The 14,282-nt window shown below is 37.9% G+C and overlaps 1 protein-coding gene across 1 annotated transcript in view; it reads left to right on the top strand.

Moving 5' to 3' along the window:
• LOC150085750 (AP-5 complex subunit beta-1-like) overlaps positions 1–14,282 on the top strand; it is an 842,186-nt gene that overhangs the window by 37,044 nt on the left and 790,860 nt on the right. Inside the window, exon 2 of the mRNA XM_090374678.1 lies at positions 10,778–10,872. Coding sequence (XP_090230804.1) covers positions 10,778–10,872 — 95 coding nt within the window. The remainder of the gene's footprint in view (positions 1–10,777; positions 10,873–14,282) is intronic.

Raw genomic sequence — 14,282 nt, 5'->3', positions numbered from 1 at the left:
GTTCACAATGGATACCAGGAAAAAAATAAAATATAAAAATATAAAAAAAAAGTTGATACCAGGAAAAAAATAAAATATGAAAATTGGCTGCCCTATATCTAGTTAGCACTAGTATAGGCATATGATGCAAGAAAACACACAGCATCAGAAAAAAAAAAAAAAATTCCATTTCACCCATCCGTTTCTTCCATCTCTTGTCTAGTTTGTCTTGTTCTTTCTTGATTTTATTTAAGCTATCAACTTATGCTACAACAAATGGAAGTTTGTTCCAGCAATCAATCCTCCACTGGCTAAAGGCAAATTTCCACACAACTATTCTGCAACAGTCTTTTTTCAATTTGAATTTATGCCCCCCTCAGGTGTGTAATCTGGACAAGAGGAAGAATCCCATCAGCACTGAGCTTTTCCAAATTGTTCAAGGCCTTATACACCTCAATCAGATCACCTCACAGGTGCTTAAACTCTGCAATTTGCAGAACTTAAGCCATTCTTTGTGAGAGCAACCCTTTGTTCCTCTCACCAATCTCATTGCCCTTCTCTGTGTTCATTCTACATCCTTCCTAAAATGAGGCATCCATACCCTGTATGCAGTACTCAAGCTCTGGCCTGATCATTGCCTTATACAAAGGGATAATCACCTCCTTATCCCTGCTAACAAAATTACTGTATATCATTGACAAGTCCCCATGGGCTGTTGTGGCAGCTTGCCTGCACTGCTCAGAAAACTTCATATCTAGCTGTGCAATAACCTCAAGGTCTTTTTCATTCTCCACTACCCTGATTGTAGTACATCACAGTTGGAACATTACTCTGGGTTACTGCTAACCATATGCTATTTGTTATTTGTTATTTGGTTTTTAGGAGCATTAGCAACTAAGGCCATATTGCTCGGGGATATGCGGTGATCATTCCCTGACCTTTCCGCATCCTCCATATTTGGTGGTGACGGGCTCGAACCCCGGTCTAATCAAGAAGCGTGTGCTACGCACTGCTGCTCCTTCCCACCTGGCTACGGAGGCGCCCCTAACCATATGCAGTACTTGGCATGTGTGCATGTTAAACTTCATTTTCCACGTCTCAACCCATCTGCCCAACTTTTCTAGATCCTGTTCCAGTAGGGTACTGTCACTAACAACCTTGCCAACCTTCATATTGTCTGCACATTTGTACATTAAGACTGATATTCCTTCATAAATATCCTTGATAAATACAGAAAACAATGGGCCCAACTCCGAACCCTAGAGGATTCCACTAATAACATTAGTTCATGAAGAGCAGTACCTATTGATTACCACTCTCTGTCTTCTCCTACTCAGCCATTCCTTTATCCATAGCAGCAACTGGCCCTTAATGTCATACTGCTCCAATTTGTACAGCAGTCTTTTATGTGCAACGGTATTGAATGCTTTTCTGAAATCTAAGTACAGGTAGTTCTGGATCTTTACGATTTCATTTGTTCCTAGCGTGCTAGTAAAGTGGAAATTTATTTCCCATAGATCTGATGTTTAAAATCGAGGTTATGTTCTGAACAGTGAAATTTTCCTACCAGTTCATTTATCTACCAGAATTCCAGACAATCTTAACCGTACAGCCAACACCCTTGATCTTTTTCTCACAAACAACACGTCTAAGTGCATGGTCGAAGTGAGTGATCCATTAGGCACCTCAGACGACAACTTGGTGATTGTCTCTTCTCCAATGAAGCCTTTATCTCATGGCTATCTCCAACCTCACATTGTTTGGCATTACAAGAATGAAGAATGGGATGACCTGCGAGATTTCTTTTCTTCTTTTTCTTGGTCAGATTATTGCTTCAAAACTCCTGATGTCAAATGATATTGAATGCTTTTCTGAAATCTAAGTACAGGTAGTTCTGGATCTTTTTGATTTGATTTGTTCAACGTTTGCTCAGATCGTGTCAGTGAAATTATTGTTGCAGGAATGAAATCCTTTATTCCACACTCCACCTTAAAATCTCATACTTTATCTAAACCTTGGTTTTCCAATAAATGTGCTAAGGCTGCTCAAGAAAAGAATGTTGCATATTCAATGGACACTGCTCATCGTGGACTATTGTTATTAGTGGAGTCCTTCAGGGTTCAGTGTTGGGTCCATTGTTGTTTTCTGTATTTATAAATGATATTGATGATGATGATGATGATCATGATCATCATCAGCCATTTTCAATCCACTGCATTCATCACAATCATCACAATAAATGCAGTGGATTGAAATGAAGACCTCTGGATGAAGGCCTCTCCAGCAATGCAATGTGCAATGGCCATCCATTTACTACCCACAAACTCATGAATTTCATCTATCCATCTCCGCCGTCATCTTCCACGTATTCTTCAAGCTCCTCTTGGGTACCATTCTGTTATTTTCTTATTCCATCTGTCATCATGTCTTCAAGCTTGTGTCTTGCCCAAGACCATTTTAGTTCTTTAGTTTTGATAAGAATGTCCTTTACTTGAGTTTGCTGCCTAATCCATGTGTTTCTCTTCTTATCTAACAGACTGATTCCCAATATAATTCGTTCCATTCTTCGCTGTATAGTTCTCAGCTTTTCTTCCATTCTTTTGGTGAGTGCCAAAGTTTCACTTCCATAAGTCATGGTGGGGAGTATACATTGTTTCATTATTTTACGTTTCAGACAAACTGGGATATTGCTCTTCAGTATGCGACTATATTTCCCGAATGCTATCCATCCAAAATTTATTCTTCTCTTGACTTCCAGCCATTTATCATTATTATAGCTAATAACTTGTCCCAGATAAGTACAGTAAACCCCTGCTATTCGCGGGGGTTATGTTTCTGAGAAATGCCGCGAATACCGAAAACGCGAATACTGAGTTATGGCTCCCATAGTAATAAAGGGGTTCCGTTCCAAAGTATGAAATATATAAGAAAAACTAGTCTAAAATTTTGTCTATGTGTGTATTATATGTAACTTCATAATATGACTATGTACATAGTACTTAGTGATATGCAAGCATATGGCATCGAAATGAAAATAAGAAACAATTTAATATGAAATGTAATGTTTATTAGAAATTTAAAACGAATCTTTCAAACCAGTGCCTTTGCTAGCTAAAAAACTTATCCCGCCAGTGCTATCACCAGTTTCGCTAAAGTGTTGTTAAGGAGTTTTGTCTTTTCACGAATGATGAGTGAACTTAACGGAATTTTATTTTCAGTTTGGTCTTCTATCCACAGATTTAAAGCTTTTTCCATTTTTTCTAATTTAACATCACGAGTTACAGAGCAAATTTTTGAAGCAATTAGCGCGTTTTCACGGACACTACGGCGGATTTTTCCTTCCGATTTCTTGATTGATCGTACTGTTCACTCATTGATTTTATAATGTTTTTCCACTGAGGAGACACTTTCACCATTAGAAATTTTATCCAATAACTCAATTTTATTCGCTAATGTTATCACATTCTTTGATCTTTTCACATTTCCCTTGTTATTCGTAGCCATATTTTTGTACGGGATAGAAAGAACTTGTCCACAATAAAGTCACTTTCTTCCATTAACACACTCGAAAAAGTCTGTTTTACATCCCAAAACGGTAGATTTATCACTTTTGTAGCATATAAATTTATTCAATTTATAAATTTATAAATTGAATAAATTTATAAGCATATAAATTAAAAGCAAACGATGAAACCTTCCATGACAAGAGCATAACACATATTGAACAAGGATTAGCGAGAAACAGCCACACTCACGATTTTGTGACCCCTCTACCCCCGAGCGCTGTTTTGACCGGTGAAGATAATTTTAGCCATGCCCATGTTTTTTATGGCGGAAAATGTTCATGGCGCTTTAAAATTCACAATTTTTTAGGTTTCATTTTATATTAAATCAGCGACTGCGAATAGCGTGGGTTTACTGTATATGATTCCACCTTTTCAATTACTGCTCCTTCAATCATTATGTCCCTTTCTGTGGCATATCTGTTCATCATTACTTTTGTTTTAGCCATATTGATCTTTAGTCCAAAATCCTTACTAACTGTGCATTACTGATTAAGATTTTCCTCTAATTCTTTGGGATCGTGGCTTATGACCACAATGTCATCTGCAAATCATAAATGGTTTAGGTACTCTCCATTCACATTGACTCCTTTCTCGAACAGAAAGCTTCCTCAAGGGCAGAAGTAAACAGCTTCGGAGATATTGTTTCTCCTTGTCGAACTCCTTTCTCAATTTTAAATATCCTACTGTCTTTGTATAGTCTAATAAAGGAGGTAGCATTCTCATATATTTTCTTCAAAATCATAATATATGGGGTATCTATGCCTTGTCTTTCCAGTGCCCGAAACATTGCCTTATGCTGTATGGAGTCAAATTCCTTTTCATAATCCACAAATGCCAGGCATAATGGTGTTTTATATTCATTTGCTTTCTCCATTAGCTGTGATATTACGTGAAGGTGATCCATAGTTGAGAATCCTGTCCTAAAGCCAGCTTGCTCTTTCAGTTGATTCTCATCAAGTATTCTTTCTAATCTGTTAGTAATAATGACCCTTGTGAACATCTTGTAGATGTGGGATATCAAGCTAATTGGTCTATAATTTACAATTTCTGATTTATCTCCTTTCTTATGCAGCAAAACTATGATTGCATTATTTCACTGCTTAGGCATCACACCTTTTCTAATACACTTTGTGAAGAGCCTTGCCAGTTTTTGTGTTATGTCTCTTCCTCCCAATTTTAACAACTCTACAGTAACTTCATCTTCCCCGAGGCTTTCTGATTCTTCATTTTCTTCAATGCATGTTCTACCTCATCAGGAAGAATATCGGGTATGTTGTAACTGTTGCTAGTTCACGATCCATCTTCCCCACTGCTGGCATCATTCCCTCGCTCCTTGTATAATTCTCTATAGTAGTCTTCTGCTATTTGAATTATGCCTTCTCTGGTATTTATAAGTATTTCCTTATGCTGTATTCTTCAGTACCATCGCTATTCTTCAGTTTCAGTATCATTTGTCTTTCTGTTTTACTGCAGTTAGTTGCTTTAAGTCTGTTTTCCATTAATGCTTGTTCTACTTTTTCTTGTGTTAAATCTTCTTATGTCCTCTCTGAGTCTCTTTCTAATGGCTTTGCATAACTCAGTATAATCAATTTTCTCCTTGTCAGTGTGTATCTTGCTCTTCATTTGTTTCAGTTCATCATAACTAGTTTTACTTTTTTTATGACCAGGTTTTGGCACATTATAGCCTTAGTTGCTAATGCGCCAATAAAACCCAACCAACCAACCAATTATAATAACAAGTGTTTCTTGACTAATTTTTTCTTCTTTGGATTTCATAACATTCCCTATAGGTTTCTTAGGCTTTATCACTTTCAGAAAGTTGTAATATTCCTCATCGATATCTTGGTACTGAGCAGTCTGCAGAAGTTCAAACTTGTTCTGAAGTTCTAGTACATACTGCTTTTTCTCCTCTTCTTTTATCTCAAAGACCTTTGTATCATTTACTCGATCAGATTTTTTCTTTCCTTTTCTACATCTATATCAAGTGTACATCTTACCATTCTGTGATCACTTCCAACATTACCTTATTCAGGACGGTAACATCATTCACGATGTATCTTCTGTTAGTGAGGATGAAGTCGATTTCATTAGTTGTTAATCCATTTGGACTCTTCCATGTCCACTTTCTGTTCACCCTTTTCTTGAAAAAATTGTTCATTACTGACAATCCTTGAGATTCTGCAAATTCCACAAGTCTTTCACCTGTTTCATTTCTTTCACCAATTCCAAAATTTCCTATAGTTTGCCTTTCTGTGCTGTTTTGTATTTTTCAATCTTAGCATTGAAGTCCCCCATAATAATAGTGTAGTGGGTTTTCTGCTCATCTAGAAGACTCTCAATTTCAATGTACATTTCTTCACCCTCTTCATCATCATGGCTCGATGTTTTTGCATAAATCATTATAACCTTTAGCTTATACCTCTTAGAAATCCTGAGTAGAAAGCACGTCACCCTTGGTGATGTGCTTTTGAATTCCAAAATGTTGTTTTTTATATCTTTATGGACCAGATGGCCAACTCCACCTTCACTCCTTTCACTGTTTCCATTTGTGTACAGCAGATTTCCACTTGATAAACTTATAAGTGATTCATTTCTTCTTCTTCTTTCAGCCAAACCGATGATATTCCAATTCACATTTTCTAATTCCTTTTCCAGCTCTAATATCCTGTCTTCACCGATGAGCGATCTTATGTTGTAACAGACCAAGTTCAGTTTCCATGCATGGCAGCCTGGTCGTATCCAGAGATTCTTAGCACACTTTGCTTCCACTCTGATCCTCTTGCTGTCGTAAGAGGGGAGGAGTGAAAGTCGCTGGGCACTAAGCGCCATTTGTTTCGTTGTGCTGTCATATGCTGGAGGGTTTGGTCTTTTCCTCGTCATGCTGACTAGTCGTCTTGAAGAGAACTTCTTGAAGAGATAACCAGTGGTGATTATCCCCTGGTATAAGGTAATAGTCAGGCCACACCTTGAGTACTGTGTATAGGTCTAGAGGCCTCATTTTAACTACACATTCATTGCCACCTAAGTGATGTAACAGGGCTTACCATCGAGAAGGTGTGCATGAGTGGATTTTAGGGAGGCAGGCCAACTGGACTTCTCCTAAATCTTCTGTAATAGAAATATATTAGATCCATCAGTGTTTTAGACTGAGTGTGACACTAATGACAGTACACTGCTGCAACAGTATCTAGAAAAGATGAGCAGATGGGCTGAGAGGTGGCAAATGAAGTTTAACATTGCCAATGTAAAGTACTACATAGAGGAAGCAGTAAACCCAGAGTAATGTATCAACTCTGCGGCACTACACTGACAGTGTTAGAGAACGAAAAGGACCTGGGGGGTAATTGTGCAGGCAGATATGAAGTTTTTTCAGCAGTGCAGACGGTATACAACAGTAGCTCATGGTGTCTAGTGAATGATATACAGGAATTTTTCTAGCAGCGATAAGGAGGTGATTATCCCCTGGTATAAGGTAATGGTCAGGCCACACCTTGAGTACTGTGTATAGGTGTAGAGGCTTCATTTTAAGAAGGATATAGAGCTGTTGGAACGAGTACAGAGAAGGGCAACAAGAGTAGTGAATGGAACAAAGGGTTGCTCTTATGAAGAAAGGCTTAAGTTTTGCAAATTACAATGTCTGGAGACTAGGCACCTGCGAGTTGATCTGATTGAGGTGTATAAAGCCTTGAATGGTTTGAGCATGCTCAATGCTGATGGGATTCTTCCTCTTGCTCAGAATAATCACCTGAGAGGGCATAAATTCAAATTGAGGAAAGACAGATGTAGGACAGACGTGTGAAAACTTGTCTTTAGCCAGCGGGTAGTTGGTTGGTGGAACAGACTTCCATCCCTTGTTGTGGATGTTGATAGCCTAAATAAATTTAAGGCTCAGCTGGACAGGTATTTCGAAAGAACGGAGGGGTGAAGTGGAAGTGGTTTTTTTTTTTTTTTTTTTTGGCTGATGCTGCATAAGCTTGCTTTCTTGCATCATATGCCTCTACTAATGCAAATGCTAACATTTGGAGCAAATGGATGGGTAAAATGGGAAGAGTTTTTTTTTTGGCTGATACAGTATAAGTTTGCTTTCTTGCATCATATGCCTCTACTAATGCTAAAAGAAAGCAAGCTTACACGGCATCAGTCAAAAAAAGAACAACTCCATTTCACCCATCCATACGCTCCAACAGTTTGTTAATTTCTTCCTTGAATTTGTTTAAGCTATCAACTTCCACAATGAGAGATGGAAGTTTGTTATCGGATTCAACTACCCACTGGCTAAAGGCAAATTTCTGCACATCTGCTAGACAACCATCTTTCCTCAATTTCATTTTATGCTCCCTCATGTTTGTAATATGAGCAAGAAGAATTCCATCAGCATTCAGCCTGCTCAATCAATTCAAGTCCTTATACACCTCAATTATTATTATTATTATTATTAGCCATATGGTACAAGGAAGCCCGAGGCTTATGCTGCACCAGGCAAAAAAAAAAATTTCTGAATTTACCCAGAGAGAGAGAGAAAGAGAGAGAAGTAGAAGGGAATCACCAAGAAAGATAAGAATGGTGATATCCAGCTCAGGACCCTGGGTGTGCCAAGCCCATACTCACCAGATGTGAGCTCCCTAGGGTTTTAGATCACCTTACAAGTGCCTAGTCTCCAGAAGCTGCAATTTGCAGAACAAGCTATTCTTGGAAAGTGCACCCCTTTTTTCCCTTTCATGATTCCTGTTGCCCTTCTCTGCACTAACTCTTGCAACTCTTCATCCTTCCTAAATGAGGCATCCAGACCTATATGCAGTACTCAAAGTGTGACTGACCATTGCCTTATAGAAGCAGATAATCACCTCCTTATCCCTGCTAGCAAAATTCCTGTATATCATTGACAACACCCCATGACCTGCTCTGGCAGCCTGTCTGCACTGCTCAGATAACTTCATATCTGACTGCACAGTAACCCCCAGGTTTTTTTCATTCTCCACTATCCTGAGTGTAATACCACACAGTTGGTACATTTCTCTAGGGTTACTTCTATCCATATGCAGTACTCTGCATTTGTCAATGTTAAACTTCAGTTGCTACTTCTCAGCCTATCTGCCCAACTTTTCTAGATCCTGCTTTAGTAACATTCTGTCATTATCATTAACAACATTGTCAACCTTTGTATGATTTGCACACTTGGACATTAAGCCTCATATATCTTCATCAATATCATTGATTAATATACAAAACAACAATGGGCCTAACACTGAACCCTGGGTGACACCATTAGTCCACAAAGAGCAGTGTCCATTGATAACCACTTGCTGTCTTCTCCCACTCAACCATCCTTTTATCCATTGTAGCAACTTGCCCTTAATGCCTGCCAAACTGTGCCAATTTGTACACTAGTCTTCCATGTGCAACAATATTAGAAGCTTTCCTGAAATCCAAGTGTATGATATCAGTATTATTTTTTGTATCCAGTTTCTTTGTGATCATGTTATAGTATACAATCGAATTGGTCAGACAAGACTTCCCCTTAACAAACCCATGCTGTGTCTGAATTATTACTGCAGTCTTGTCTAGATGATCTGCAATGCTTCTTTAACCAATGACTCCATTATTTTTCCATGAACAGAAGTTAAAGTAACAGGTCTGTAATTACTCATGTCACCCTTTGATCCCCCTCTTGTGAATTGTAGATACATTTGCACATCTCCACTAGATTCCGGGGAGGTCCATGAGGACCTCCCCGGAATCTAGTGGTGCTCTCATAATTATAGCTAAGGGTTTGCTTACTTCCTTTGTCGCCTCCTTTAGTATAGCTGGATAGTTCACATATACTCCAGTGCCTTTCTTATGTTTAACTTCAACAATTTCTCTGCCACTTTGCTATCAGTTATTGCAAAATCATTTAACTCCCTGTTATGGTTTGATAAATATCTAACTTCCCCTCCTTGAATAATTCCTCATGTGTTAATGTAGATACAAAACACTAATTTAGTTTGGTAGCTATCTTAAATTGATCATTTACAGTCATACCATTGATATCAAGTGGACCAATCTGATTCATCCCATTCCTTTTAGCATTTATATAAGGAAAGAAGTCTTTGCTGTTTTTCTTTGCATCCTTTGCCAAAGAGTTCTCGTTATCTGCCTTTGCTTGCCTAACCTCCTTTGTGACTTGATTACAGTCTAGCTTATTTCTACCATAGGTTTTTGTGTTACCTAATAATTTTTATGCATCCCGTGCATTTTTCTTCTCTGTCACGAGTCTCATTAGATCTGACATCCATTTGGGCCTAAACCTAGAACAGTATTTCTTAGTTGGAACAAAAAGCCTAGTATATTCCAAGATTAATTTCTTGAATGCTTACCACTTAGAATTTGATGTTGGTAACATCATCAGTTGGTCCCACTGTATAGAATTAAAAAAATCTGAGACCACTTTAGTCACCTTTATGAAAGCAAAAACCTTCCCTTTACCTCTGATGGTAGTTAAAACTTTAAGTAAATTACACATCAGTACACTGTGATCACTGCCAGCTAGTGGTTTCTTAATCTGTAAATTCTTAATGCATGAATAATCTCTCTATTCTCTGTATAATTGTTCATTGTACTCATCGGAGACATTCAGTTTATAACAAACTTCTACCTTCATTTTTGCTTTCCCAGTGCTTATGTCACACCAAACTGGCTCATCATTGCACTGTCCATCTTTGTCAACTGGATGCACTTCCTTAGATTTTTTTGTTTCTTAACTAACAACATAACCCCTTGTCCCTTCCTGTCTTGTCTATCCTTTCTGTACACGTTGTTAGTTCCAATATGTACAGAAAGTACACATTGGAATTAACACATTCCAATTCTGCACTGCTTATATCTGTGTGACCTCATGTCTCTGATATCCCAAGAATATCCACCATTGATGTCTTCACCAGCACCACCAGCACTTCAAATTCAACAAATTTATTTACTATACTCCTAGCATTGGTGTACATGCAAGTATACATGCACTCGTTCTTACTTATTCTAGTTACCCTAACTCGGCCCATGTATTGATTTTTTCTGTGATGAACAGCAAATTCTAAATGGGAAGTAATTTATATATGATTGTTGAAAGTGTTCTAAATAATTATGAACATTTAATGCATTTATGTGTGTATGTTCTATTAATTGTTTATCTCTGTGTTTTAATGACATTTTTCAGCTCTTTCAAATTGAATAAATATAGAGGTTAACTTTGGTTTCAGGATTTATGCTCTGAAGAAGTGGAGAGCCACTGCAAGATTTGTTTGCTGCAGTTGCTTCAAGAAAATGTGCCAGTGCTATTACAGACAGCAGAACAGTAAGTTTTTTATTGGTATTTTTGTTTAAATAAAGTTAATTTTTTTAAAATGAAGCAGTATATGAAATTTAATTAAACATTCTTTTGCCCGTTTTATGCCCTACAGTGTACTTATGTAAAATTTATTTAAAGACATAACTATTGTCAAGGATAAAGGGAAAGACTTTTGCTTTTGTAAGAGTGATTACTGAGGTCTGACAGTTTTAAAATTGTGTGCAGTGGGACCAACTGATGATGTTACCAACAGCAAATTCTAAATGGGAAGTAATCATAGAAGCTGCTAAGCTTTTCATACCGATTAAGATATACTGTTCAAGGTTTAGGCCTAAGTGGATGTCAGATGAACTATAGAGATGTGGCAGAGAAGAAAAGTGCATGGGATGGATATAAATTGTGAGGTGATACAGAAGCATATGGTAGATATAAATTAGGCTGTAATTGGGTCACAAAGGAGGTTAGGCAAGCAAGCTAAGGCAGATTATGAGAAGGCAAAGGATGCAAAGAAAAACAGCAAAGACTTCTTTACTTATGTACACTCTGAATGGAAGGGGATGAATCAGTTTGGTCCACTTGATATTGATGGTTCGATTGTTGATGATCCTGCTCAGGTAGCTGCCAAACTGAATGAGTGTTTTGCATCTTTATTCACACATGAGGAATTCTGTAGGGAAGTGGAGATGAGAAGCTTATCAAACTCTAACAGGAAGCTAAATGATTTTGTAATAACTGAGAGCATAGTGGAGGAGAAATTGTTGAAGTTAAACATAAGAAAGGCACCTAGGGTGGATGAGATCTCTCCATATATATTAAAGGAGGCAGCAAGGAAGTAAGCAAACCCTTAGCCATAATCATGAGAGCATCCTTGGACTCAGAGGAGGTCCCCATGGACTGAAAATGTGCAAATGAGTCTCCAGTTTACAATAGGGGATCAAAGGGTGACACGCGTAATTACATACCTGTTACTTTAACTTCTGTTCCAGGGAAAATAATGAAGTCACTTGTTAAAGAAGCAGTGCAGGAACTGTAACTGCAGACTTATCAAGTTCAGACACAGTATGGGTTTGTCAAGTGGTGGTCTTGTCTGACCAATCTGATATTTTACTATGGCGCAGTGACGAAGGAAGTGGATGCAAAAAATAATTTTCACATCATATAGTTGGATTTCACAAAATCTTTTGATATTGTTGCACATGGAAGGCTACTGTACAAATTGGAGTAGTATGGCATTAAGGGCAAGTTTCTGCTATGGATAAAGAGATGGTTGAGTGGTAATAGACAGAGGTAATCAATTGTCACTGCTCTTTGTGGACTAATGTTATTAGTGAAGTGTTCCAGGGTTCAACGTTGGATTCATCTTCATCAGAGACAATAGGTGATGTCTTAAGGATTTGGATCTTCTTGAAAGATTGTGTAAACCTATCACTACATCCGAGTTCAGATCAGCTTATCCAAAGTTTGCATGTGTTTGTCAAGGAGCAGTCTTGTCTAACCAATCTAATAGTTTACTGTGACTAAGTAACTGGATGCAAAAAATTGTTTTGACATCACATCATTTAGCATTAGCATTAATAGAGGCATATGATGCAAGAAAGCAAGCTTATATAGCACAAAAAAAAAAAAAAAAAAAAAGAACCCTTCCTATCTCACCCATCCATTCACTCCCAATGCTAGTCTAGTGCTGCCTTGAACTTATTTAAGTTTTCAACCTCTACTGCAACAGATGGAAGTTTGTTCCAACTATCAACCGCCTGCTGGCTAAAGGCAATTTCCACACATCTATTCTACAACTGTCTTTCCTCAATTTGAATTTGTCCCCTCAGGTGAGTAATCTGAGCAGGAGGAGAAATAATCCCATCAGCATTGGGCTTGTTCAAACTATTCAAGGCCTTATACACCTCAATTAGATCACCTTGAAGATGCCTAGTCTGTATACGCTGCAGTTTGCAAACTTAAACCTTTCTTCATAAGAGCAACCCTTTGTTCCACTCACCAACCTTACCTTTCTCAGTAATTATTCCAGCAGCTCTACGTCCTTCCTAAAACGAGACCTCTAGACCTGTATGCACTACTCAAAGTGTGGCCTGACCATTGCCTTATACAAGGGGACAGTCACTTCCTTATCCCTGCTAGCAAAATTCCTGTGTATCATTGGGAGACACCATAAGCTACTCTTGCAGCCTGTCTGCACTGTCAGTAAACTTCATATCTGACTCACAATTACCCCGAGGTCCTTTTCATTCTCTACTACCCCAAGTGTATTATCATACAGTTGGTAAGTTACTCAGAGGTTACTGCTACCCATAAGCAGTACTTTACATTTGTCAATGTTAAACTTCAGTTTAAACCTCTCGGCCCATGTGCTCAATTTTTCTAGATTCTTAATGACAGTCATTACTGTCATTAAGAATCCTGCTAACCTTTGTATCATCAGTTTGTCGGCTGTCTGAGCAGGATCATCAACAGTTGAACCATCGATATCAAGTGGAACAATCTGATTCATCCCCTTCTTTCTAGAGTATATTAAAAATATATTATCTTAAATAAAACTTGTTATTGACCATACTCGAAATGGGGTTAACTTATAACTTAAGGGTTAAAGCAGTATAAAAACTTCGTTCAGCTAATGAAGAGTATGTGCGTACAATTACTAAAAGGTTTTTCATGAATTCTGCTTACTTTCCTTTTTTTGCTTGAACAATGGATCATTTCTTCTTTTATGATCGAAATATATACAGTAACTGATAAATAATGTTCCCCAAACACCAGTAGCAAGACCGACAGTAACCCTAGAAATCATTCTAATACTACTTTTATGCAATAAAATATACTTGGATTTCAGGAAAGCTTTTGATATTGTTTCACATAGAAGACTACTGTACAAATTGGAGCAGTATGTTATTAAGGGCAAGTTGCTATAATGGATAAAGGGATGGTTCAGAGGGAAAAGACAGAGTAGTAATCAAGGGTTCAGTATTGGGTCCATTGTTGTTTTCTATATTTATCAATGATATTGATGAAGGTGTATCAGGCTTAATATTCACATTTGCAGAAAATGTGAATTTTTCGGGGATTGTTAATGACAGTACACTACTGCAACAAAATCTAGAAAAGTTGAACAGATGGGCTTAGAGGTGGAAACTGAAGTTTAACCTTGACAAATGAAAAGTACTGCATATGAGTAGCAGTAAAACCAGAGTAAAATACCAAGTGTGCAGTGTTACACTCAGTGTAGTGGAGAATGAAACAGAACTAGGGGTAATTGTGCAGTCCAATTTGAAGTTTTTTGAGCAGTGCAGACAGGTTGCCAGAGCAGGTCGTGGTCTTTATCACATGACCTGCTCTGGCAACCTGTCTGCACAGGTCATGTGGTCTTGTCAATGATATACAGGAATTTTGCTAGCAGGGATAAG

This window comes from Mastigoproctus giganteus, chromosome 5 (assembly GCF_048544385.1).
Source record: "Mastigoproctus giganteus isolate SK-2022 chromosome 5, ASM4854438v1, whole genome shotgun sequence".
Classification (NCBI taxonomy): domain Eukaryota; kingdom Metazoa; phylum Arthropoda; class Arachnida; order Uropygi; family Thelyphonidae; genus Mastigoproctus; species Mastigoproctus giganteus.
Note: the sequence above shows the minus strand (reverse complement) of the source record. Positions and strands in the feature narration are given on the sequence as shown.